The sequence below is a fragment of the Kryptolebias marmoratus genome, linkage group LG10 (assembly GCF_001649575.2).
Source record: "Kryptolebias marmoratus isolate JLee-2015 linkage group LG10, ASM164957v2, whole genome shotgun sequence".
Taxonomy (NCBI): Eukaryota; Metazoa; Chordata; class Actinopteri; order Cyprinodontiformes; family Rivulidae; genus Kryptolebias; species Kryptolebias marmoratus.
The window spans coordinates 6,299,808-6,326,478 of NC_051439.1; the positions used below are offsets into that span (position 1 = coordinate 6,299,808).

At 39.0% G+C, this 26,671-nt stretch overlaps 2 protein-coding genes across 3 annotated transcripts in view; one reads left to right on the top strand and one right to left on the bottom strand.

Annotated features, from left to right (window-relative positions):
* Positions 1–208: 208 nt before the first annotated feature.
* LOC108232320 (synaptojanin 2 binding protein) lies at positions 209–6,530 on the top strand. The gene is made up of 4 exons (XM_017410048.3): positions 209–426; positions 1,633–1,769; positions 2,923–3,018; positions 5,162–6,530. Exons 1-4 carry the CDS (start codon positions 363–365, stop codon positions 5,288–5,290), a joined length of 426 nt encoding a protein of 141 aa, XP_017265537.1. The 5' UTR covers positions 209–362; the 3' UTR covers positions 5,291–6,530.
* Positions 6,531–7,535: 1,005 nt separating this feature from the next.
* The window catches only part of hdac11 (histone deacetylase 11), a 21,956-nt gene continuing 2,820 nt past the window's right edge, over positions 7,536–26,671 (bottom strand). Inside the window, exons 2-11 of one of the 2 annotated variants that reach the window (XM_017418770.3) lie at positions 26,275–26,334; positions 26,007–26,155; positions 25,598–25,698; positions 22,844–22,960; positions 21,995–22,037; positions 16,253–16,329; positions 15,346–15,408; positions 13,256–13,352; positions 12,236–12,414; positions 7,536–10,013 (exon numbers count right to left, since the gene is read on the bottom strand). In XM_017418770.3, coding sequence (XP_017274259.1) covers positions 9,771–10,013; positions 12,236–12,414; positions 13,256–13,352; positions 15,346–15,408; positions 16,253–16,329; positions 21,995–22,037; positions 22,844–22,960; positions 25,598–25,698; positions 26,007–26,155; positions 26,275–26,309 — 1,104 coding nt within the window. In that variant the 5' untranslated portion in view covers positions 26,310–26,334 and the 3' untranslated portion in view covers positions 7,536–9,770. Of the gene's footprint in view, positions 10,014–12,235; positions 12,415–13,255; positions 13,353–15,345; positions 15,409–16,252; positions 16,330–21,994; positions 22,038–22,843; positions 22,961–25,597; positions 25,699–26,006; positions 26,181–26,274; positions 26,335–26,671 lie in introns of both variants that reach the window. The other variant, XM_017418778.3, reaches the window with a different exon arrangement.

A 26,671-nucleotide genomic window follows, 5' to 3' on the forward strand; every position in this document is an offset into this window, starting at 1 on the left:
ACATTCCCTCCAACATTTGCCACGTTCACTTTGCTTCATTGTGAATAAAATGAGTAAATGAAATTTGCAAATCATTGCCTTCTGTTTTTATTTACACTTCCAGACTCTGTCAAAAGTGGACATAAATCAAAAGTCACAGCACAATATTCCGTAACGTTTTGATATATAAATGGTTAAAGTAGCACTTAGTGTAAAGACGTAGTTCCGCATTTGTCCACTGGGGGCAGCACCGAGGCTACGTCCGTCTGTACCGGAGGAAGCAAAATCGAAACTCCTCAATGAGTTCACCTTCAGATAAATAGTTTGTTTCTTTCTTTTTTTTCCTGTGCGGGTTTATTTTAATAGCTTGGTGTCTGGACACAATGAACGGCTCTTTGCACTCTCCCCCCAACTTTGTGGCCATAAAACTTAAGCGAGGCTCGGCAGGTAAGCGGAAAACCCGTCGGGTAGTTAGCAGATAGGCGTAGCAGCAATGCTAGCTGGTTACGTAGCACCCAGTCAGTCCCGTAAAGCTGCTGAGTTTGAAGCTAAAAGGCTAATTTACAACAAATGACAAACCCTATTAAACTACCAAATGTTGGGCTGAAGTAGTAGTTGGTTTGTAGAAGCTGCTAGCGCCTGGTTAGATAAAGAAATCAGAGATTTGTGCTCTGACAGAAACTCTTAGAGTACATTTTATGTCATTAAAGGACAGTTTCTCCTCCAAAGGTGAAGATAACGAAAGGCCTAGCATTCCTTGAAGGAATGCATATCGCCCGCCGCTGTGTATGCCACAGTTTTAGAGAAAGATCGTTTTATGGTCATGAAAAACCTTGAAAACGTTATGCGTGATCTCGTACTTTATCGCGAGATGTCCCACTCCTAAATCTGGGATCAAATCCTGAATTTTACCTCAATGTCTGTAAAGTTTGCCGAGTTCTAGGCATTATCTGTTTTGGGTAATATTGCTTAGCTGTGGCGGCCATCTTGAATTGGGTTGAGTCCAAAGGTATGCACATCTAGTAATAACTTTCTAAAAGTTTTATTAAAATCTATCCAGTGGTTCATGAGATATTTTGCTAACACGGTTGACTCCAATAGTTCACAGTTAAAGATTAGCACTTGTAGTATGTGTTATGAATGACTCTCAGCTACTACCGCATCAAATTTGAGCAAAATACATGCAAATTTGACAGAGTTATAGTCATTTTGTGCAGCCATCTTGACTCGGACTGACTCCAAAGGTTAATCATTTATAGATTTACATCCAGTGATCATTTCCTGGGGATTTTATTAAAGTCCACCCAGAAATTCATTAATAGTAGTTGTATTTTTACAGATGGGGACAGCCAGACACTGGCAGAAACATTCATTTCTGCCAGTGTCTTTTAGTGGCGGGTGACAATGGTTTAATCTGCTTTATAGTTTGTTGTAACAGTTTGTGAGATGGCGTTTCCTTGATTGCACCTATATGTGAGTGGCTCTCCAGCGTTAGGATTATTCCTCTCGTGTACTTTGATCCACTAAGAGAAATGTTCGTATCGGACCTGGATCTGCCTCTGCAAACAACTGGACATCAGAAATGTCCACCTCATACCGGTGTTACGTCACGACCTGACTCATTTCCTTGCTTGCTTTGTTTTTCTTCTCTAGGTTTAGGATTCAATATAATCGGGGGCGTGGACCAGCAGTATGTTGTGAACGATAACGGCATCTATGTGTCTAAAATAAAAGAAGATGGAGCCGCAGCTCTGGATGGAAGACTTCAAGAAGGAGACCGGATTCTGTCGGTAAAATGTCCTGACATTCATCAGGGGCTCAGAGTGAAGCCAGATGTTCATTTCATCTGTCTGTGTATGGATTTATACATGTAGGCAGGTATTTATGGAGGTAGATAGGTAGGTGTGTAGATACGTAGGTAGGTAGGTATTTATATAGTTGGGTAGGTATGTATTCATTCATGTATTAGGGTTTTTATGTAGGTAGGTATGTATTTATGTAGTTAGGTAGGTATTCATTTACGTAGGTAGGTAGTTTTTTGTGTTGGTAGGTATCTATTTATGTAGATAGGTAGGTAGGTATTTATATAGTTAGCCATGTATGTATTCATTTGCATTGGTAAGTAGGTAGGTATGTATTTGTGTATATATGTAGGTATTGATTTACGTAGGTAAGTAGGTATTTATGTAGATCGGTAGGTAATTACATATCGAGGTTAGTCTTGTACAGCCAGGGGGAGTATTTCTCCTCTGACAGCCATGCTGGGTCAGAAGCTGTCAGCTGGAGGTGTCTGGACTTCTGCTGCTTGTCAGGAGCAGAGCGTGCAGCACTTGGAGCCGGAGCAGGAGGGCGAGTGTTGCCATCTCCACCACCCTGGCAGAGTTTAAAAAGAAAACGTATTTTTTGTCTGGTGCGTAGGTGGTTGATGCAACATATTTTTTTAAAAATGCTCTCTCTCTCTCTCTCTCTCTCTCCGCTGGTGGGAGTGTGCTCATCTGTGTGCACATCAGGGTGGGCCTCCGCTGTGCACGATGTAGAGATCAGAGAACTGTAAATGCACGACCATGTAGAGACAGAAATGATATGCCATCATGTAAATAAGATAAATAAGATAAGTCTTTGTTTATTTAAAGACCTGTTCTATAAGAAAGGTAACCTTAAATGACTGCCATCTTCATTCAGAATATCAGGGATGTTTCTAATGCAAAAATTGTAGAAGTAGCTTTTTAGGTAGAAAATCTCTACATCTCGATTGCAGATATTTTCTCCTCTTTGTGTTAAAAGCTCCAGGCATTTTGAAAGGTAGTCAGGTAAAACAAGCAATTTGTGGCTTGAGTTTCGTCGATCACTCTAAACTGAAACTAATGATTAACCTGCTCAGCTGAATTGACATATATTTGATGAACGCTTGTTTCCTCTGTGTTTGCCTTGTGGGCGTTGTAGATAAACGGAGTCCCACTGGAGAATCTGACACACAAAGCTGTGGTGGATCTGTTCAGGACGGCAGGGGAGGATGTGGAGCTCCGAGTTCAGAAAAAGGTAGCTGCCGTTGTCGATTTTATTTATACAGCACATCTAAAACACCCAAGGTTGACCAAAGTGCTTTAGAGTCAAACCAGACAACAATACAAAACCTTAAAATATAAAACAAGAATAAAAGGACACTACAATGGATTATATAAAATATCAACTTATATATAAACAGCAAAATATCAGGTCAAATTTCTTCTCTTTTAAATCAAAGGCCAAAGGTCTTAAACAGGGATTTTAAAGTTTCTGATGTCTGAGCTGCTGTGTTTTAGACAGTGTGTAGGTGTGTGATCACAGTAGTCCAGGCTTTACTTTGGCAGTAACTCAGAGGTGGAAAAAGCCGGACTTAACTGCACAAATCTGGTTATCCAACTTAAACAAGCTGCCAAAAATCACACCGAAGCTTCTGATAGCAGAGCGACTAATCTGAGCCAAAGGACCGAGATTGTCTGGAGGACTGTAGTTTTATTTTTGTTAAGGTTAGGGAAGATAAACCTCAAGTTTTTATGTCACTCAAACAATTTAATAATGGCTTCAAAGCTAAACAAGCAGATATACCTGGATTCTGTCCGCAAAACAATAAAAGGAGATATTGTATTTCCTGAAAATGAACCCCAAAGCCAAACGTATACAGCCCGAACAGCAAAGGAACCTGTAAGGGACCCATGAGGGACTCCACCAGTGAGAGGCGCTGCAGAGAAGGAACATTCCCCGACAAAATGGAACAAGTCCTGCTTGTCGGGTAGGATTTAAACCAAGATAAACCTCTGGTACAAACAACCTGTTCGAGTCACAAAAGGGCGAGATGTTATCATCTACAGCAGGAAAGGCAGCAGAAAGGACTAAAGGAATAAAACAATGTTTCCAGAATCATCAGTTAAAAGAAAATCATTAAAAACCTTTTAAAAAGGTTGATTATGTGCTGTGCTATGATTGAAAACCTGATTGTAATTCTTCAGAAATTCAGTGGGCATTTTAAATTTCTGAACTTTTGGACCAAAAAAAAGGCAGCTTTGATATTGGGTTATAGTTGGACGGCACAGTTGGATCAAGTTTTCTTTTTTTTTTTTTTTATTCAAGCAAGTTAAAAAGCAGCAGGAACACAGCCTAATAATAAAGACATATTGATTAAAATAAGAGTACGTGAACAAAAAAGAAGGAACGCAGTCTGTAGGAGAATTTGAACTATTCCTTTTTAAAACGGAGAACGTGACGGACCCAAAGTGCTCAAAGACAGCTGAGCAATGCCGAGGATGTTGATGGTCAGATAATCTGACAGAAGGGGATGAAGGTCTTAAAGCAGATAAAAATGTTTAGGAGCTTTTCACCCAGTGCAGGAGAAGCCACAGCACCAACCAGAATCACAGGAAACGTGCACGGCAGCCGAGGAGTTCATTGTTTGAATGCGTGTTTCCCCACATTTGGTCGGACAAACAGGTGCAACAGATTTCCACATCATCCAACCAATAAAAGTAACAACCTGATTTTATAGCCTCATCAAACACATTATATATTGATACCATCAGATCGATCTTTTAAAGACCAATCCAACACAATCAGATTTTTTAAAATGGGTCCACTGGTTACCAATTCATTGTCAAAAATGATCATCAGAATGGGTCTAAATAAATAGTTCTTCAACAGGCAGCAGTAGAAAGTCTGTGTTTAACTTCCTGTTCTCACACCGAGCTGAAGTTGACGAATCGCTCTGATTGGCTGTAAACTTTCAGATTATTCCTTTGTGGATAACACGAGAGCAAAGCAGTCCAAAGTGCCAGCTCTCGCTCAGCTCTTTGCCGACGTCTGTCATAAAATGTTTTATTTCATCTGAGTTGAGAAACAAATGAAGGAATTAGCTCGATCACTGCCTGACCCAGTTAGCTGTAGCGCTACCGTGCTTCGTTTATTTACCGGGTTAAGAACATACAGAGGATGGTCGGGTTGGGAGCGGACAGGTGGCCTCGCTAATAAGACGGCACCAGATCGAGTGTGTGGCCCAGTCACGAACTGGTCTTAATGTTTTAATACAATTTGTGACCTTTCAGAAGCAGAAAGCATGCCCAACATCAAAACGTAATCTGAGCATTTCTACAAACACACCATGTCCAGACGCTGACGATCTAATGATGATCCTTGTGTCCTGTTTTCGCAGACGAATCACAGGAACAGACCTGGAGACTCTCAGCCCGGGCACCACTCTTCCATGTCTTATCTGGGAATCCTAGCGCTATTCGCTGGAGCCGTAGCAATTCTAGCAATCGTGTACAAACGGCGCAAATAGAGAACCATTTTCTACCCAAACCAAACAGCAGCTGTGTTAATTTTTTAAATATCAAAATGCCAAAGAAGTGAAGAAGGGAACAGTCTGAACAGTAGAGCTTGTGTTTTTAGATTAGCAGGTAATGAGTTTCTCCACGTTCCTCCATATTTTGTGATTACTGGTAGCTTCTTGACGCTCCTTCCTCTGCAGGGGGGGGGCGGCGGCGACCTTCGCACAGAGAAGGTTTAAACTAGAGAAATCTGAGACGTTCAGAGATATGGGATGTGGGCGTTCCCACTGCGAGGAACTGATGGATCCAGGGGCGTCGTGTTTGCACGCCCCCCGCTCCCTCCCAAACTCTGAGTCAAATTTACACGAGCTTCAGTCGCTCGAAGGCCTGAACAACAGATCTGTCTGGAAGTGACAGGAGTCCTCTGTAAATGTAAAGAAACCAAAAAAATTCAGGTTGCTGGGTTTGGTTTTTACTTCGAGCACAACCCCGAGAGGAGCAGCTGTTCGCACCGAGCGGTGGGATCAAACACCCCTGCAGATAACTCGATGGGTTCTCCCCGCTGCGTGCCTTTTTTATCTGCCTGCCACCGAAAGCAAAAGGGCGATAATGTTGTTCATTTGTAAACACAAAAAATGGCTATAACTCAATTTGTTTTACAGATATTGAGCTCAAATTTAGTGTGACGGTAGCTTAGAGATTCACACGTTGAGCGAGGGGCAGACAGTTCATCTTAGGGTTAAGTTTTTTTGGTCTTTTCATCAAATTTGTTCCGTATCAAAGAGAAAAATCCTCACAATAGGCTCAGCGAAGGCATCACTTTATGAATTTCTCAGGGTCATCCCGGTTGGGTGACCCTGTAACTCTCTGTCCTGCGGAGAAATCATTTCTTGAAAAGCTCATTTCTTCCTCTCAGCTGGAGACTGAGATGTTCTACCGATCCTGCTTTGTTTTTGTTTTGTCATATTCTTTTGCACTAACTATAAATAGAAACCTTCTCTAACAGCTATTAAGCAGATGAATCAGTGAACTGTAAATGCTGGATGTTTTTTTATTTTTTATTTTTACACAAGTCCTGTAAAAAGTATTTTTGGCTGCGGCTCAGCGTGTGTAAATACATGTCCTGTCACTCTGCTGAGTGAGATTGTAAGTATGTGCAATTACGGCAGAAATATGAATCAGAAGCACTAATAAATATTGCCAATACCTTGTTTCACCTCCAGACACCTAATAAAATTTGTGTTAAAACCACTTGATTCTGATTTAATTTGAAATAGTTTGAGAGGCCAACATTATTGTCTGTACAGTTAGCAAAATAGTTCAGAAAGTAATCATTTGATGAACATCTACAACTGATTAACTTCTCACAAGTCAGAGGATCGTAACCCAGACGCGACTGGACCTTGAGATCCTGCCCATGAACACCACAAACAGCCCTGATGGAGTCCAGCCTGCACCGGGAACGAGCTCGGCTTCATGTAGAGATAACCGGTTATTCGGAAAGCCCTTAAAAGTGACTTCAGCACCTCCAACAGAACAAAATTGTAAGCCTCTCCAGATTCAGCCAACGCATGGAGACTGGACAGTCGAACTCAACTCTGCAAGGGTAAAGAGCTGGAGTCTGAGGTTTCTTCCTTTACCTTTACTTTGGAGTAAACTTTCCCAGGGAGGCTTGACAGTCAGAGCCCTCTCTCTGGTCCTCCTTTTTAATAACAGCTTCCACCAGCCTGGTCTGCCTTCTTGCAGGTGTTGTTCCAGTCCTCCATTAGGTCCTCGGTGAGTCCACCGGACCCAGCCCTCCACCGGGTGGCGATCAGTTGACAGCTCTGCCCTTCTCTTCACTCGAGCGTTCAAAACATCTGTCTGCAAGTCTGGTGACACGACAAGAAAGATGATTACCGACCTTTAAAAAAAAGGCCACTTGGGTTCAGATCAGGGAGTTTAAAAAAAAAAAAATCAAATTCAGCATCTCTGAGGATGTCACACATCAGAGGGGGGGTCACAGAAAAAGCCCAAAATACCTGAGTGGTTTCTTCATTGTTTGGTAAAAATAATATATATATATATATATATATTTTTTTAATTTTACAATAAGCGTATTTTATAATTTCCTTTCAAAACACTTTTCAGTTCAGCTTTAAAGGTTGTATAAGAGCTCACTCAGCTGAGAGGGAGAAATTATAAAAACCATTCCAAGGAAAAGAAAAGGTTAAACCATATTAATAAAGAAAATGAGACACAAAGGCCAGCCCTTAATTAATGCATTCTCAGTTTAGCGGTTTCAACCTTTATTTTCATTTTGGTTGGCCACATACATCTTGTCAGCATATCATACAGGAGAACAGCAACATGTTTTTAAAAACATGGATCATGTTTTACCCACGATAAACCACGACGAACTAACAGTTAAGATCAATTTTCAATTGAGAAGACTGGCTTCACTTCCCGACTTCTGCATTTTTTTTAGAAACCTAAGATTGGCAAGAAAAGTTAGCAAAGTGTTTTCAGGTAAAAAATTTCCACCAAGCTAGTCGAGCTACAGCTTTAAACCTGCCGCTGTAGAGCTGCGCAGAGCCTGTTCGCAGTCTGTTGTATTAAAGGTAAAGTCATGAAGCCGGTCAAACACAAATAAGAAACAAAATCTGAGCTACTTCCTTTTCATATAAATGTGTTCTTAAATTAAAAATCTGGAAGCGAGATTTGTGAAGGCCGCCAACTACCACATATGTGTTTGTTTACCTACAAAAACAGCTGAAGTGACAGAAACAATGGAGACATCAGTAGAAGAGCCGTTTGGGACGAAGAAGTCCAACAATTTTGATGCATTGGCACATATTTGTGCTCAGATCGGTAGAGTATGCAGATCGGTAGAGTATGCAGATAGAAGTGTTTTGTTTATATTGAGTGCATACCTGCATACCTATATCTGAAAAGCTGCTGGAGTAAACTCTTTCAAACTGCTCCATTATAGCTCAGGATAACCTTTTGTAGTTTAATTTCATAGTTTGCACAGTACCTGAATATTTCGTCTCTCCTTTTACAAAGTCAGTGTGCATGTAAACATCATTCGAGGAGAATCAAACACTTCCCTGTTTGGGCTTCTTCATTCAGATCTGAAAATGTTTGCTTTGGGAACGTCGACCCGCTCAGGACTGGACCCAACGGGTTCGCTCAGGTCTCCCGTTTGAGAAGGTAAGAAAACTCGTACCTTAAAGTGCACTGGCTCACATTTTAGTGGATGAAATAAAATGATATTGCATCCCTTTGTTAATAATAAACATAGATATAAAAGTTGAATAAAGTGCAGTTTATTAAAAAAAACAAACAAACCACTAATTCACGAATCAGTTATTTTAAAAGAAACGATAAAAGGTGAAAAACTATTGTCAGTAAGCGGCTTAACATTAAACAATAATGTTTGACTTTTAATGTGGAATTATTATATTTTTACCTCTGAAATTAAAAGGAGAGGTGGAAGATGTTCACCTTCCTTCCAACATGCATTTCTCCAAGGACATCAAGCATTAGCATATATCTGACTAATTTATATTTCCTGAGTTTAAAACAAAACAAAACCCTGAACTTTTTAATAAATATAAAATCAGTTCCTCTCCAACTGATTTCAATCGAAACTAATCTTTATGGCAGATTATTTTGAAACTGATTTGTTTCATCAGTTTCTCTCTCTGAACATCACAGCTTATAGACGTCATATGGTGGAGTTTTGCAGTAATTTACTAATTTTTTGAGTCTGCATATTTTTATTAATTGCACGTTCTTTTAAAACTGTATTTTATTTGTTTTTAAGCGTGTGTTGGTGCTTTTATCTTGTTTCACGTTGCACATCTCACCCCCAGAACTCGACGGAGTAAACAGCAGAAAAGTGAACCGACTCGAAACGGGAAAAGGCAAAACGCTGAGATGAGGGTCAGTCCTGGGCAGCCAATCAGCTGCCAGGAGGTAAGGCTCAGTTGAACACAGGTGGAAGGCGAGAGGACTTGTAGGCTGCAAGGACCCAAAGTGAAACGGGAAGGGAGACGAGGGAGGGAGCAGGAAAGAGGCGGACGAAGGCTGAAGGCTGAGAACATGGCTGGAGCGATGGTGTGGGTGGACTTATGGTCTCATTTTCCAAATTATTTTTGAATCCTATGGTTATTAGAGCTTTTAATCTTTTCTTTTAGCACACTAGCCCAGACTGAATTGTGTATATTGTTTTTAACTTTGTATTTTTTAGTGTTAAAGAAGAAACCTGCTCCAGTCCTGTTATATCTGCTCCCCTTTGTACCATCTTGGTGGTCACACAGAGTAAAGAAATGTACAAATGTACCAAATCTTTAAAGATTACGTGTGCACTGCAAACTCCTCTGAATATGGAACAACATGTAGTATTTGTGTGACAGCAGAGTCTCCTCCCCATCGTCAGAAAGAGGCTGCACAGTATAAAGTTACTTCAGTGCTTTTGGCAGATGTGGAGTATTGGGCCTCTGCTGTTTAGACAGTGGTGGTTGTTGATCCAGCAGGTCCAGAGCCGTGCAGCGGGTGCGTCTCCAATGATGAAGATCCCTCCCCCTCCTCTGCTTCGGCTCCGATCAGGCCCTGCGACTTTAAGTTGAGGATGGAGTCGGCGATGATTTGAGCCGTTGTCTTCTGGTATCCTCCGGATGTTACCATGAGAATGGGGATGCCCCGTCGCCTCGCGGCCCTAAACACGATCTCGTCTCTTTTAACAATGCCCTGGCAGGAAGGAGGAAAGAAAAGCTGTGAACCTTTCTGTGGCTTTGGACTTTTAATGCTCTTTTTGGGGTGGAAATTCCTAATGGCCTAGCCCAAGATAAAGAGAGATTACATAAATTTAGTACAAAAAGTAAGAAAAATTGTGTTTAATTGATTATATCTATGTTGCAACAATACTTCTTGGCGATATATCTTATATTGTTGGAAAGCCTGTTTATTTCCCCTTAAATGGTGCCAGGTTTGTTAGGAAAATGCATTTATGGGTTGAGCAGCAGAGTTTGGTATGCGGGTTCCACCCATGAAAAACTTGCCAAATCTTCCGTAACACGAGTGTGAGATGAACCCAGGATGCAGACTCATCCGAATAAACAAAAACTGATTTATTTACAAAGGGAAAAGAAAAGGCTGGCGTGTCAGCAAACAAAACAAACACTTACATGGGAACATGAGGAGCAGGACCAGATAACAGAGATACTCAAGATAAGCAATGAAAAAGCGAGGAATGAGTGACAAAAGGTAGGTTTTATGGACCAAGGGTGATGACAAAATGGACACAGGTGACTGATTACAAACTGTGGACAGGTGCAGATGGGCGTGGCAGGCAGATCAGAAAACTACTGAGCTGAGGGCAGGTGAATAGTGGCACATGAGAAAACTGATGACACAACAACATGAAACCAGGCTTAACTACAAGAACGTATTAAAAAGAAAACAAGAAACAAACTAAACAAGGATTACCAACGTGAAATCAAATACAGAAAAATAAGTCAAAAACTCAAATCGTGACAATGTCAAACAGCTTATTCTGCTACTGACATAAACAATGAATGATTATGTACGTTTTCACCACCCCAAATTTGTATTTTTGGTTTCTGAAAGTCATTTTCGGAATCCATCAGTTAATCAAACTTTTTGCCACAAGATTAACTGGAATCATTCGTTTATAACTCATCCTTTGATCTGTAAATAATGTAAATAAATAATTTTATACTCAAAGTAAAGTTCCCTTTTAGTTCCTTTCAGGTTCACTCTGAGAACCTGAGGAGTGACAAGCACAAACCAAGCTAAGACTTACTTATTGTATTATTTTTGTTGGTGTTTATGCTTCCTTTGTTTATTTGTTACAGTTTATTTGTCTGTACCGTTTGCAAAATATCTCATGGGTCACTGAACAGATTTTAGAGGAACTTTAAAAATTCACTGAGTTGACATCGACAACTGATTAACTTTTGGAGTCAACTTGATTGGAAATGTCCGCCACAGCAAAACAACCTTAGGAAGCACAAAAATGGCTACAACTTAGTCATGTTTACAGATACTGAGGTCATATTTGGTTCAGATAATTTAAAAGATAAATATAAAACTGAAACGTGGTTGATGCATATGTATTCATCCCCAAAAGTCCAGCTTTCCTACAACAGGTTTACATCATTTGAACGATGTGTCTTCAGAAGGTAACTGTTTGGGCTTTAAAGTAAAGGGGGGTGAATACATATCCACACACAACTTTTCAGGTTTTTATTTTCTACAGTTATTTCTAACAAGTTTTTCCCGTTTAACTTAACTAATCTGAGGTGTAGAATTATTAAATCAAATTAGAAATCGGATGAAATTCCAGGTTGTATGGCTACAAAATGGAAAGATTAATAAGGCGGTGAATACTTTTGCAGCCCGCTGTATGTGTGTGTTTCTGCACGCGTGTGTGTGAGGTCTCTAGTTCAGTGGAAAAAGAAAGTGTGTATGGGCCACCCCTGTCTGTCTGTCTCACTTTATACTTATAAATTTAAAAATAATCCCACTGTGGGAGAGAAAGAGTTTCCACTCACCTCCGTTGGAGCAGATCACTAGACTGGAGTGTTGAGGAGCAACCTTGACTCCGCCCACAGCGGGGCAAAAAGCATTTTATGCACCAAAAAACCCCCATGCATGTCAACAAAACAAATGTTATTCTACATAAAGCCTAGCTTTTTGCACAGAAAATGCACTGCACTCCATTTTCATAAGTAACTGTAATTTTACTCACATATTTCAACGGGTAACTGAAATGAATTAGTTACTTTTATTTTGTAACTACTCCCCAACTCTGTCAGTCACATGTAGCAGAATATCATCTGTTCGAATAAAAACACCTCAGTGACAATTTCAAAATAAAAGACTGAACGCTGTGATGACGTCATGGAGATAAAGTTTGTAAGAAGCAGTTGTCAGAGGAGGTAACATACCTGTGGAGATATAGAGAGTCCTCCGAGAGGATCGCCATCCAAGATGTCGGTCCCTGCGTTATAAACGACGACGTCAGGCCGGACTTCATTCAGCGCTCCCTCACAGTGGAGCTCAACTTTCACCAGATACTCAGAGTCTTCAGTGCCCCAGTCCAATTCCACCTTCCTCTTAATGGCTCCTAAAGTTAAAATAAATAATAACTAAATATATATATAATATAATATAATATAAACGCACATGAACAGGAGTTCTCTTTATTTTCAAATGTTTTCCATAAATGTGTAGGAAGCTCTCAGGCAGGAAATCATTTTGTCTTTGAGGAAAAATGAACTGAATATGCCAAAATATACATTAATGTGACATTCTTTAGGAGGAACAGTATTTTTTAAATTCTTCAGCCTCTTTAAATTGCTCGAAGGAATTATTTTTTGTCAATATTGTTGGAATGTTTGGAAAACTGTCGAACATTAGATCAGCGCTGACGGTACTGACACATTCATTTGTGGAAAACTTTAATTTGTGAGCATAATGGAAAATTTGAATGATGTTCTTTTTAACTGTAAAATGTATAACAGTAATTATGACTCTTGCCTGCGCAAGTGCATTAATAGAAGACTTAATCAAGTCATTTTTCTTTTTCCTGTCTTTGTATCAAGGTTTGAAATGTCTCTGGTCCTCCCTTACTCCCTTCTGCACCTGGCCTTGACTCATTTTGTTCTCAGTGCCTCCTCACGAACTCTGTGTCGTCCTCACTCCCTGTTATTATCAGATTTTCTTCGTGAGAAACAAAGCTGCTCAGTAACGACTGAAAACGATGTAATGAAGCCTCCCTATAAAAGGGTATGTTGTTTTTCTTTTAGGGATCTTCTCCTGACTGAGTTCAGTGAGTGGGGTCTCCGGACGCCTTTTTGCCTTCGGAAAACAATTCTTTTTCAAAGACAAAAATCAATCTTTCTCCTGAAAGACACTGTTGAGATTTGTAGTTTGTTTGAAAGAAAATTGATGGCACTTTCACTCACTTTTGGCATAGCTGTCTCCGGGATAGATGTGGCGATTATACATATCCATAATGAACACTCGATGGTCATCCAAAAAGTCACGCTCATGTCCATTCCCCTGTAATACAACAAGACTGGTATTGGCTAGGTGATGAAGAAACAGCTGTCAAAGTCACAATCTGATTTTTTTTTTTTTTTTACATGGACTAGGACACTTGTGGGGAGTTGCCATTAAAATTTCTGGGCATAGGCCCAATATTTTTTCTGTTCTGAATTGTTTGCAGACTTGGCCTTCATGCAGAACTGCTCTTTTGTACGAAATATATAAGAACTGGTGAATTATCCATCTCAAATCCCACAGGTCTGCTGATGTCACACTGACAGTGTGTTTCTATTGATCTCCTCCTTGAGGCAAGTGGTACCAGTGACCACAGTTGAACCTGAACAGAGTTCTGCTGTCGAAATGAACCTAAAAACCTTGGGAATCTGGAGAAATCATTAGTGTTTTCACAGATTTCAAGGCTCATTGGTGCTGGATGGAGATGCTGATGCTTAATAGATAATGTCAGGCTTAAAAAAAGAAACAATTAGTTTGTCAAAAACGTTTAATTATCGTTTTCTAAGGCTTGGCTGAGCTTCACCTGGTGCAACAATTAAGACGGTCAGTGCAAAGAAACCACATAATATACAAAGAATAGGAAGCAGGAAAAAAGAGCCGACTCAACTAAAAAAAACAAGCAAACAATATCTGCAAACAGGAGTCACAAGTCTCAATGCTGATTTAGGATTAAATTTAAGACAATTAGGGACTTAAATTAGGGTTTTCCAAAAGATTTCTAATTATTATTGCTCGCCGCCAAAGGTAAAATAGCGATAAGGTCTGTACACATGTGCATGTTCTGTAGTAGAAGGCAATGGTCACATCTGAGTGATTTTCATCTGCTCATCAGAGAAAAAAACATTTGTCTCACCTTTAACCGGGAACATGTCTGCGCTGTGCCAAAACTAAGTAGAAATGTTTGGATTTTGAGTTGGGTTCAGAGAAACACTCTGACCTTCGTTTCTAGAACGACCATAAGTTGACATTAAGGGACTGCCGTTATCTACACTCACTTCGTAAGGCAGGAAGAGAGAGGAAAAAAAGAGGAATTTTAAAGGCCTCTATAAATTTCATTTTCAACAATGGCTAAAGAACTGTATGTATCGAGGCTCCGCTGACTGTTTTAGATAAAAGTCAGCCCCAAAGGCTGGATAAGTTTGTAGTCAAACTGCACACATTATTTTGGCACTTCCTTCTTTACGCCAGCATTGATTTGCATTTTCTTTCATCAGTCTTTTTCCTGCCACTCTGTGCAGCTTCTAGTGCTCCTATGGACAGATCCTCCTGTCTTCCAGCTCCATCAGGTTTATCTTTGGTGTCCTGGATGCCTCTTCCTTACCCACTTTGGGAGTTTTGGTGGGTGACCTTCTTTTAGCAGGTTTGCTGTGGTAGCATCATTTTTCCATTTCCTAATAATGGATTTAATGGATTTCTGAGGGATGTTCAGGGTTCTGGCATGTTTTAATAATCTAGCCCTGATTTGTACTTTTCCACATCTTAGTCTCTGACCCGTGTGGAGAGTTCCTTGGTCTTCATGATGTCTCTTGCTTGGTGGTAGACCGCACTACTTACAGGGGTTGGACTGGTGTTGATTTTGAGGGTTGTCAGAACAGGTGGATAAACTGTATACTGAGGTCATTTGACACTTAAATAAGATCCATCTGTGGAAAATCTAACAAGTTAGGCGGCTTCAAAATAAATGCATGAATGCATACTGTATGCACACAACATCGTTCTGTTTATTTATGTTTTAAAACAAGTTTTATTTGCACATTTAACTTCCTTAATTTAGAGCAGTATTAAAGAACTGTTGATTTTGATCAAAATAAAAATCTACACCAAGAGGGATAAGTACTTTTGCCAGGCACTGTAAATATGAAGATTTCATTTATTTTTGCTCACACACGGCATGACTGATTGATGTGGTGGTAAATAGGATAAAGTGTTGTTGTCAGGCTCAGCCCTTAAGCAGTGATGCACAGGACACAAAGACGAGGAAGTACTGGCTCACCTGATGAGCATCCAGGTCGATGATGGTGGCTCTGGAGATGCCTTCCACTCTCTCAAAGAGAAACTGACGGATAAAGGGGAGATTTGAAACCATTAATAGGTTTACATGAACATTGTAGTTATTTGTCTGGACCTTCTTTGCCCACCATTCAAATTTATTGGCTTTAAATCTGCTGCAAGGATTTGAAGGATTCCTTTGGAACATTTAAAAGTAAAAAAAATTAAGCTCTTTTTAGTCTATTCATTTTTATAAGGAAAGTCTGATGAAATAAATCCCTAATCAGTACAATAATTTCAACTGTATTTTGATTGTAAGTATGCCTTAAGTGTCACACTGATGCTTTGGACTAGAATAATACCCAGCTAAACCAATAAGTGGAGCATCTTGCAGACAAATCACAGCATAAATCTTATTCTACTGGTTCTACTTAAAGATTCTCATTTTGAGAACTTTTTAAAACTCATTCCACTATCCAATCCCATTTAGCTATATAAATCAGTCCATTTTAATCAGTTGGTGCTTTTTAGTGAATTTTACTTCTGAGTAGAACACCAGTTTCAATTTTCAGAGCTATCGTCGTTCATCGCCCAGCCAAGAGATGAGACAACCTTTTACAATCTTCGGGAGCTCCCGTGATTCAATTGGCCCAGCCTTACTTGTATTTTCTTCCAAACACAGCTTGTGCCAGATTCTCTTTACAACTTGTGCAAAAGTCTCAAGTCATTGGTTCCTAACAGTGGATAAAAAGCTTCATTATATCTTGATTTGAGGGCCAGGCTGGTTAAACTGTTGTTGGGCCAGTCAATTTTCAAAGTTACCAGCCTGACAGGGCTGGTAAAGTTAACTTAAAGTTAATTTCCACACCGCTGTCTAATCAGAAAATGACTCACTCTTGCACAAGCTATACCTTGATGGCCAAAGTGATGTCAGCGTAGGCGCAAAACCCCCCTCCCTTGTCACTGGAGCAGTGGTGGAAGCCCCCTCCTGGAAAAAAACAGATACTCTGTGGGTTTAGTTTTAGGGCCATTAGACAACCAAAACACTTTTGTTTTATAAAGCTGTTTTAGTTAGTTAAATAATTACTGTTAAAATACATTAACAATGAAAAGAGAAGGACAGTGTGAACAAACCTTTATCTTCTTTAATACAACTAGGATGATAATTCAGGTTAAACCTCTTGCTATGTTCATTTTTATTAAAATCCAGCTAGGAACAGAATATTTCTAAAGACCAGTGAGGCAGAAGGTTAAAGATGATCAATATTTATTGTCTGCGTTCCAAAATAGTCTTATAGTATTAAGACATTTATGGAAACATGCCTGTGTAAATGTGTATGAATAGTCTTGAGATTGTAGAAATGGGCAGTTCAATCTTGAGATTAAACTTACTGTATCATTTATCAGCTCTCAACTACTGAAGGATGAAATTTGTTCAACATGTGTAGTGGTTGAGTTGGAAACATGCGTTAGAATGCTTTCGACCCGCTGAAATGACGAACGAACTTTGTAGAGAAAGTCATGAAAAAGGGGTGCTTCTTCATGCTACAATATCTTTATTAAAATCATGTTTATTGATGCAAAATGATCTTTCTCCCTAATTCATCAGCACAAAGTGGGACGCACCCGAGTAAGTACAAAGTAAAGTCTGATGGTAGCGTTTTTGTTACCTGCTTGGCAAAAAGTAAACGACAAAACCTGTTTTTTTTTTAAGCCAAAAATCTCCAACTCAATCAGCTAAGCCAGCGATGGTGGAAAGTCAGAAAGAAAAGATTTTACAAATACACCACAACCCAGCAAAGCGAAGATGGTTTCTACGATGTACTATCAATTAACAGGAGTATTCTGGGCCATTTGGCAGCCATTTAAAAAGAAATTATCGATAACTTCAGAAAAAAATGTTAAGAAAGAAATTCTGGTAAGTGTAAACAAAAATGGAAATAAACTGGAACTGCAAGCACTTATGACCTAAAATATTCGACCCAAGTCTTACAGTTTAAAGGTTACACACCAAATACAAAGAAACTTGTGAATTTAAAATAAGTTATCAAAAAAAAATGCTGTAAAAATTCTCTGTCATTATCTTCGATTTAACAAATACAATTTCAATTTAGTTCAAATATACCTAATAAATAATTTAGTGAATCCTAACTGCACTAAAACAGGGAAGGTTTAGTCTGATTTCATGTCAGACAGTGAGATAACAAGGGTTATGTATGTGTTTATACAGTGGATGGAAACATCTGGTTTCATCTGCACCCTTCAAACGTGTTGCAGCTTTTTCCAGGTTTGCTTGTTTATGTCAGATACGATTAAAAACTTGAACTACTGTGTTTTCAATGGGGCTTCTCGGAGAGGTTAGTCTTTTCTGAGGAGATAATTGTTACAAAATGCAACAATTACTGTTGTCATGGAAACAAAAACAAAGCACAACAGGTTAGTTCAGGAAAGCATTTTTCCTTTTCTCCTTCCAAACGTTTAGAGATGTCTGACTTGTTTCTAATTTTATTTGACTCCCTTCCAAAAAACTTAACTTTCTGAACCACATTACATCTTTCCTGGAAGGTTTTTGTTTGCTTGTTTTTTTTTTAAGCCGCTTTAAGGAAGTGCGCATTGTTTAAAATGTACTGAGGAATGCAGGTATTGGACAGACAGTTCCGGTCTTCACTGCCGTTTCTATGGAGACAGATCATAAACATTTCTGACAGAAGTAGCAACCTGCTCGTAAAAAGACGATGGAGATGAACCAAAACAACCAGACGGCATGCCTGCCCTCCTACAAATTAGCCAAGCTGCTGCAGGTTTATGAGAGAGAGAAGCTGACGCTGGCTTCACAAGTGGAGGAGCTGAAGGTTCAGCTTCAAAACGCCAAGATCAGCAACCAGCAGGAAAAGGATGGTGGGTTCGTGGCCAAGATGGAGGAGAAGACAGCTGAGGTGCAGTGTCCCCACGCGCACAAAACTCTGCAGAACCCCAGGAGAGACCATCACGCCCTTCAACAACAAGTTCATCAGACAAATCCTAAAGTGGCTTCGGCGAGACAAAACAGCAGCAAGCTGCTCAGTCAACAGCTGAACAAAGTGCTCAAAGAACTGAACAAGAGCAGAGCACAAATCGAGCAGCACCTTCAGGACATCTTGAACACCCTAAAAGAGTTTGAGTATTTAAAAGTGGCCTGCGAGACAGAAAAGGAAAAGAACGCAGCTCTCCAACAGGAACTGGACCAGATCCGGACACACCTGAAGCAGGAGAGCAGATTTCATGCGGAGAGAGCGTTAGCAGATCTTTTCGTCATCAAAGAGCAGAAGGCTGCCGCGGACCGGACCGGACCCGAGCAGGACCGGCTGAACAACATCACAGAGACGAGGCCACTGCTAGGTGCTGCTGCTGGGGACCGCAGAACCCGGAGCCTTGGACAAGACAGCACCAAGCCAACGGAGCAGAGGGTGGTTTCAGAGCAGGAAGTGAAGCCACAGACCTCCGGGCTGCTGGGGGAACCCGGTGAGGAAGACAAACGTCCTGCAACTAAAACCAACACCATGACCGTGTGGAAAAGATTCCTGGGACTGAAAAAGGCGAAGAAGCAGCTGAGCACGCCTGAGTCCAGCTGAGAAACCTCCTCCAACACAGACAACTCAGTCAATAAAAAAGTAAGAATTCTCTAAGAATATTTGTGTTTTATTTGCTGTAACAAACGTTTTATTGAACAGCTTTGTGATATTACTGAAAGTTTCAACCAGATGTATTTGATTTATGTGTTAATTTAAATTAAAAAAAAAAAAATTGCCTCAGCTGCTGTGTTAAAAATTTTGCTTTCTGCCTTTATGTCAGCTTTTTTTCTTCATCACCCGCCGCCCAAAGGCGAGGCGTCTCCGTGCGGACTTCACTGAATCCTTTAAATCAGTTAGGAGCTCTATCCCATTTTCTAAACCATTTCACTGTAAAATAAAAGAAAATGCCTGGTTTTTACAAAAAACATGGCAGGTGTGGTTGCCAGAAAAATTTGGTAATACTTTAAATAATAGCTTGTTGTTATATTTTTTAAATGTAAAATTTACAGGTTGTTTTGCAAAGTTTGTCACATTTTCAATATAGTTTTTAGACAATATCGTATGTAAAAATATATTTTGAACAACAAAACATTTCTGATGAATTACAGGACCTTTCTTTTGCACAAACTCTTCAGTAAAATTTGCACATCGTTGTTGCTTATGGTACAGTAAAACCAACAACTTCACAGAAAAATACTGTGTAAATAGTGTATTTTCACCGTTACAAAAGTGTGACTGAAGATTTCTTGAAATTTGATTTGAATGCATTTTAATCAATAAAAACTGCAGTTTTGTACATTTGACAGACTTTAAGAATTATGACTTTAAGTTTTTATGTCAAAACAACCAAAATTCAAAATATAGCTAATATGTTTTGGTAAAATAAAAGGGGTATTTATTTATAGAACTTGCAGATTAACATTTAGCTAACATAAATAAAAAGCATGTTTTGTTAATGTCCCTTGACATAAGATTTTATCTGATCTAGCCTGTGGACAAAAGCTTTCAGCCAAAACTAACTTCAGCCACATCAGCCGCTGCCTCCTGCTGCTTGTATTTAATAAACATACATGATATAATACAGAAATCACACAAAGTAAACAAACAAAGGGATCATTCAGATCGTCTAAAGTCGTATTTTGTGTAGATTGTGTCGTAGAAAGCTCTTTGAATGAGCTAAGTTGGGAGACAAACCCTTTCACCTGCATTGTAACCACACGGTTGACTCTTTTTTTTCACCGTTGCTGTATTTAAAACTAAGAAACTATCTTTGGCTGATTGTCCTCATTCACCTCACGGAATAGTGTATAAAGGACTGATTATATCCACTGGGTGGGGCTGCTGTGTTTTTTTTCTTTGGTGAATGCGCCGCGCTGCTGTGTGCAGCTCCTTAGAAATCTCACAGAGTAAGAGCAAAGATCCAGGTACAAAAAAAATCTCTCCACATATCATTTCTAGACCCTCTAACAATCAGATTTTAGATGAAGGAAATAAATTTGCCAACAAAATTAGAAAACAGGGTTGACTGTTGGGTTGATCTGCCAGTTTATGGATGTAAACTGTCTCAAGTTGCTAATTTCTCATTTCGCACACATTTTCCAAATGTTGCCACTCATTTGATTTGAATGCTAAACACACATAATATACATTAAAATGTCTACTTGTCAAAACTCACAATGCGAAACATCTAAGCTGTGGCTTTTATACTTTTTGAGATGGCGCTGTCTGAAGCCACCCAGGCAGATCTGGATAGCAGATTAGTGCCAACTATTTAAATGGTGAGCATTCTGTCAAAAATATACAGTAAATCATCAGCTTTGGTATTTATATTATAGGTGTCCCTCTCTCCCTCACACATACACACAAAGATAGCTAGACGGGTACATTTTGGTAACTCATGAACATGTATTATTGTTGTATTTGTTGCAGTAATGGGTTAGTAAATAATGTTTGTTTCTTGTTATATTTCAGGTATAATAGATTATTGCGTATTTTATAGGCGAAGGAGCAGGCACACAACTGTTGCCCATGTTGGTGAGGATGGCAGTGATCCTGAGGAGGATGACAAATACACAAGTATTGTGGAAATATGAAGACCATTTTCATCACTATTCATAAATGTTCAGTGAATTTATGGTCACAGTGAATAACTAACTGCATTGTGGGTTGTATTTGACCTCAATTACATTACATTGTTGGGTTTTTAAGTACTTACAGATAAGTTAAGAGAAATATTTGTTAAATAAATGATAAGTTCTACTAATACTATGAATAAAAAACAAACAAAAACCTTAAAGTTTTGTTACAGAAATGTAAGAAATCCATGCCTAAAAAAAAACCCTTCAATGGGTAAGTAAACCTACACATCTGCTTCCTGATTGGGTAATCTGAAAAACAAAACCTGAATCACTTCATCTTACGTCACTCAAGAATAAGAAAAAGCACCTACTCTGAAGCAGGAGGTAAAAAAGACCTGATAAAAGAAGATGTAAGGACTGTTAATGGCCACAGTTCTGGCAGTGCAAAACGACAACAAAAAAAGAAAAATGGAACTGGTCACCTTATGTTTCTGCAGTCACAACCATGCCACCATTAGGAGACCACTCAGCAACAGCTTACAAAAAACACAACAAACTTAGTAAATATAGCCGATTGTCTGTGTGTAAAACAAAGGTTCATATTAACTTTTAGCCTCATCTTTATATCCCTCCTAGTTTTAAGTCTTTCCTTTACAACTCTAAAATATGTTTGCTTTTAATACTCAGGGACAAACTGTAAAAACTGTACAGAAAAGATAAAAAAGCATCTAGAAACGTACTGACCTTACATTTTCCCCCCAATATAAGATAAAATCTGTTTCATCTGAATACCCATCTGCTTACTTTTTGCAATAATGACGAGATGTTTTGACAGCTTTAAAATCTCCTTTATGACTTATTGTTTACTTTAACAGAGGAAAAGAACATTGCTAGTGAATATAATTCAGACGTGTCTTCACCAAGTTCTTACAGTACATATTGCATCTAAACCCAACAGATAAGGTTAGACACTGATAAATTAAGGAAACTTTCCAGTATTGAAGTTAATTAGTAACTCACTCACCTACATTTATGGCCCATCCTCGGTCAACAGCCAGCTTTCCAGCCTGTAGATGACGATTCAGTTCAGTTATTTACAAATAAAAACTGTATGAAATAAAAAAGGCACCTTGATATCACAGGAGTTCAACAATAAAACAGTTTGTAATAAAATAAACTTTAGTTTTGTCACCTTTTACCTTTTCGTTTGCAAACCTTTCTAGCCTTTTGCTGTCTTAACAGCGATGTACAGGGTCGGCCATTTCTATGGATACACCTTAATAAAATGGGAATGGTTGGTGATATTAACTTCCTGTTTGTGGCACATTAGTATATGGGAGGGGGAAAACTTTTCAAGCTGGGTGGTGACCATGGCGGCCGTTTTGAAGTCGGACATTTTGGATCCAACTTTTGTTTTTCAGCGTAGCACTCGCTGCATGTCACTGGAAAGTGGCATCCGCCGAAGGGATGTTCGACTGATGCCACTCTCCAGTGACAAAAAAACAAAACAAAAGTTGGATCCAAAATGGCCGACTTTAAAATGGCCTCCATGGTCACCATCCATCATGAAAAGTTTTCCCCCTCCCATATACTAATGTGCCATAAACAGGAAGTTAATATCACCAACCATTCCCATTTTATTAAAGCGTATCCATATAAATGGTCCACCCTGTACAATTAAAGCGACGGGATTCAGAACATTAGAATACTGTCAAAATGTCCAGGAAGAAAAAAACAAAAACAAAACGGAACAGAATCCAGTGTGACTTAAATCTGGATGTCTGGAGTAATCATCGGGGAGCAAATGTCATAAAAAGTGATTTTTTTCATCTAAAATACATTGCCAGGGAAGATAAGGTCATTGGACACCGACCATTATTGTTCCTCCTGTTTGGGTTCGTAGCGGCCTCAGAACCTTCCTCTGCACCAGCGTGTTCGGCAGAAACAGGACAGGTGGGATTTCTGTGATCGACGCCACCACAGCGGACCACTACATCGAAACAAAACACAGTTACAGGTCTGTGGATGTTTGGGTTCTGGATTTTATTTTATTAAATTACAAAACATTTATTTTAAAAAAAAGAACCATTTTTTTCTTTTTATGATCACTTTTGAAAATTAGAATAGTAAAACAATGAAATTACTGGCACACAGAAATGAATTAAAGACCGATTTTCTCAAATTTTAACACCGGAAGTCGTCAGAAAGGCGAGAACGCAGCAGAGATTCATTACCAAAATAAAATAACCCTGTCAGTGTTGGAGGAAAGTCTTCATTCTCTTTCTTACAGTGGCTGTGAATGATTAACATAAAATAAATGCATCATTTTACCAAACCAATAAAAGAATCTGACCCAGAGGAGACACAGAACTGCAGAAAACCTGGAGTTAGCTTCTAATTACTTAAAGAGGTATTTCAGAGACTTTTTGACATTTGTATCAGCTCCGGTTCAAAATCTAAATTACTTTTATTTCTAAAACCTGGTCTAAATCATTCTACACTGAATACAATTACATGAAAACAGTTTTTGATCTATGAAACTGACATTTGTAAAAGTAAAAAAAAAGGGGGTTTAATGCTCACATTCAATAAGAAATTACATTTGAAGAGTGTCTGATGTTTGTAAAAGGTGCAATTTAGATTCTGGTCTAAGTCTTGAAATGTTATAAAGTGGTAAAGATGGAGCCTAAATTCCCACCCAAACATCAGACACGTTCCTTTTCTGTCAGCCAGCCGATGACTTGGGGTAAAGTTTAAATCATGGATGATCTGCCGGGGTGACCCAAGTTCTAATATGTTAATAACATAATATGAAATAAATAATACCAGAAATGAGCTGCTGGTTCACACCGAGCCTCTAACTGATCATATTCAACAGATTCGCTGACTTTATCCATTACACTTGGACCTCAGCATCGGACATATTTATGTTTACATCAGTCCTGAGGTCCAAGTGGGCATACACCGGTCAGGTCAGTACTTTTAATGTAAAGCAGTCCGGAGTGCTTTCCAGTAAGAACACAAATACGGCGTGGAAATACAAAAACTGCACATGCACACAAAATAATGAATCCAAAAACAGGCATAGATAAAAACTGCTACTTCTATATACACATAGATAAAAATGCAGGTTTGAACTTGTTTTGAGCGGAATCTGGCCTAAGGTGGTCTCTTAATTGTGTTTTCAAGTATTTGTATTCAGCGTAGCATAATGTAGATCAGGTTTGACAAAAACCAGGATTTCAGATTTTTAAACAGAGCTGATCTAAAGCGCTGTAAATTTTGTGAAGTATCCCTTTACATAACTGCCAAATCTGAAACCGGCAATCAGAAGCTGACTTCAGGTCGTCCTGTGGTGATCTTTGTTGTGCTCTGGCCCTGCTGATTACCTGTGGTGTCAAAATATGAAAAAAAAACAAAACAGGTCAATAATATGTTTCTGTTGGCCAGTTATTTTATTGTTTAAAATATCAAAAGAAAACTAAACTAATCTTAAAATATCAACTCCTAAAAACCAAAAATAAACAAAAACCCTCACTTTTTGATTTATAACGCTCACTCTTGATTAAGAAATCAAAATGCTAAATTATGCCTTTATTCTTTTTATTCAAATTGAAAAAGCTCCCCTAGATGGGAAGCAAAACATCCAGTTGGTTATTTGTTTTTAAAACTTTTAGGATTTGCCATGCTCTGGATGACAAAAAAAAGAATAAATATCACATCTTTGAAAAACAGCGTAATTCTTGTCACCATTTTTAGTTTCCCTGGAGTAAATAGCACTCTTAATTAGTTTTATTTTCACATCTCACCAAGATCTGTGCACAACTAAGCTACAGTTTCCTAAATCCACTAGAAGAGAAGCTCATTTCTAATAAACTTGTCAGGCTGCAAAAAATAAAAAATAAAAGCACAAAAACTGTAATTGTCTCAAAGGACTCAAAAGGTGCCACCTGTAAAACATTCTTGACATGAGTGATTTGATAAAGGACACATTCCTTTATGGGAAAATCTGTTTTGCTCTCCTGTGTCACTTCATGTGTCACAATGTTTAAATTAAAATCTTTCCTTGAAGGGACGCACATCCCTCCTATGTCAGTTTAAAAGTAAGAACAGCTTAAGGTAAATAACATTATGAGTGATGTTGTGCAACGATCTTGGGCATACTGTTAACAGAAGAGGACTCTCTGCTACTACCACACCAAACTTTAGCTCAGTATTTGCAAAATTGACAGAGTTATAGCTATTTTTGTGTTTTTAAAGGCCAGTTGGCTGTGGCAGCCACCTTGAATTCACTCCAAGACGTAATCAGCTGTAGATGTACATCCAGTGATTTCTGTCGGAGAGTTTCAGTAAAACTTGTCCAGTGGTGCATGAGATATTTTAGTAACAGACACACAAACATTATCATCGTTTAGGCGGTGGGTGATAAATATTGAAGCCTTAAAAAGAGAAAAAGGCAGCGTGATGCCGGGATCACATGTTGTTGTATAATGTGCACAGCACATTAGTATGGTATTTATTAACATTTAACCCTTTTTTCGATATAAACAAACAATAAAGTAACAGTATGTGTAGAGGAAGTAGTAGTAAACACGGAGAGACACAACGTGTGAGAAAGTGAAGCTACCTTTAATCTGCTCAGGTAGCGTTTAGAGTGAACTACCAGAAGGTCCTCCTCAGAAGCTTCACGGGCTTTCACTATGTTCCCATCATGGATGAACTGCTCCTCTGAGACCCAAACAGGAACAATGACAGCGCTTCGTCAAATATAAACTATGAGAGGAGATCTATACCTAAACAGTCACGTAAGAGACAGGTTTTTGCAGTTATTATAAAACGTGTGTAAAACTGTAAATCGAAAAGGTATGTAGCGGTTTTAGGATCAGCTGAGATGAGATGAAATATGTGTTTATGAGATTAGTAAAACATTGCATTCTGTTTTTATTTACCCGACGTCCCAACTCTTTCAGAACAGGGCTTGTATATCAGCACAGGGAGGTGTCCCTTATACCCCACTCTGTGTCACATGCGCTTACCTTTCAGGAAGTGGATGACTTTCCCCCACTTCCCTGCATCAAAGGGATGGAGCTTTTCCAGCCCCATGAAGGTGATGTTGTAGTTTGGGTGGTACACGATGGGCAGACATGTTTCAGGGATGCTGACGTACAAATCAGTGTGATGAGAGCTGGAAGAAGAATAGCAAAGGACTCCTGCATTTCATTCACATATAGCCAGGTTATCACACACACACACACACACACACACACACACACACCACTGCTTAGGATTTGTGTTCCTCCTTACCTCTTTCTTCTCTCACTATCTTCTTTAAAAGACATGTTTTTTACGCATTGCTAATTTCATCTAATGGAAAACAAGAGAGAGAAGGAAATAGTATAAATGAAATGACTGTTGTGTTTACTAATGTTAATTAGCTGTGGCATCCATCTTGAACTGGATTGACACTTCACAATAAAATAAACACAAAAATCAAGTGTTACATACAATTGCGACTAGTTAGAAATAGACAAATGCAAAAATGATATCTCTCTCTCTCTCTCTCTCATATATATATATATATATATATATATATATAAAAATTCCCTTCTCACCCTCCGCGGGTGGTCTTTGTTTCATCCTCTGAGCTCGGGTCCTCTACCAGAGGCCTGGGAGCTTGAGGGTTCTGCGCAGTATCTTGGCT

Coding starts and splice junctions, on each gene's coding strand:
- LOC108232320 (XM_017410048.3), top strand. CDS start 363: ATGAACGGCTCTTTGCACTCTCCCCCCAACTTTGTGGCCATAAAACTT. Junction 427..1,632: donor ACTTAAGCGAGGCTCGGCAG/GTAAGCGGAAAA, acceptor TTTCTTCTCTAG/GTTTAGGATTCAATATAATC. Junction 3,019..5,161: donor AGCTCCGAGTTCAGAAAAAG/GTAGCTGCCGTT, acceptor CTGTTTTCGCAG/ACGAATCACAGGAACAGACC.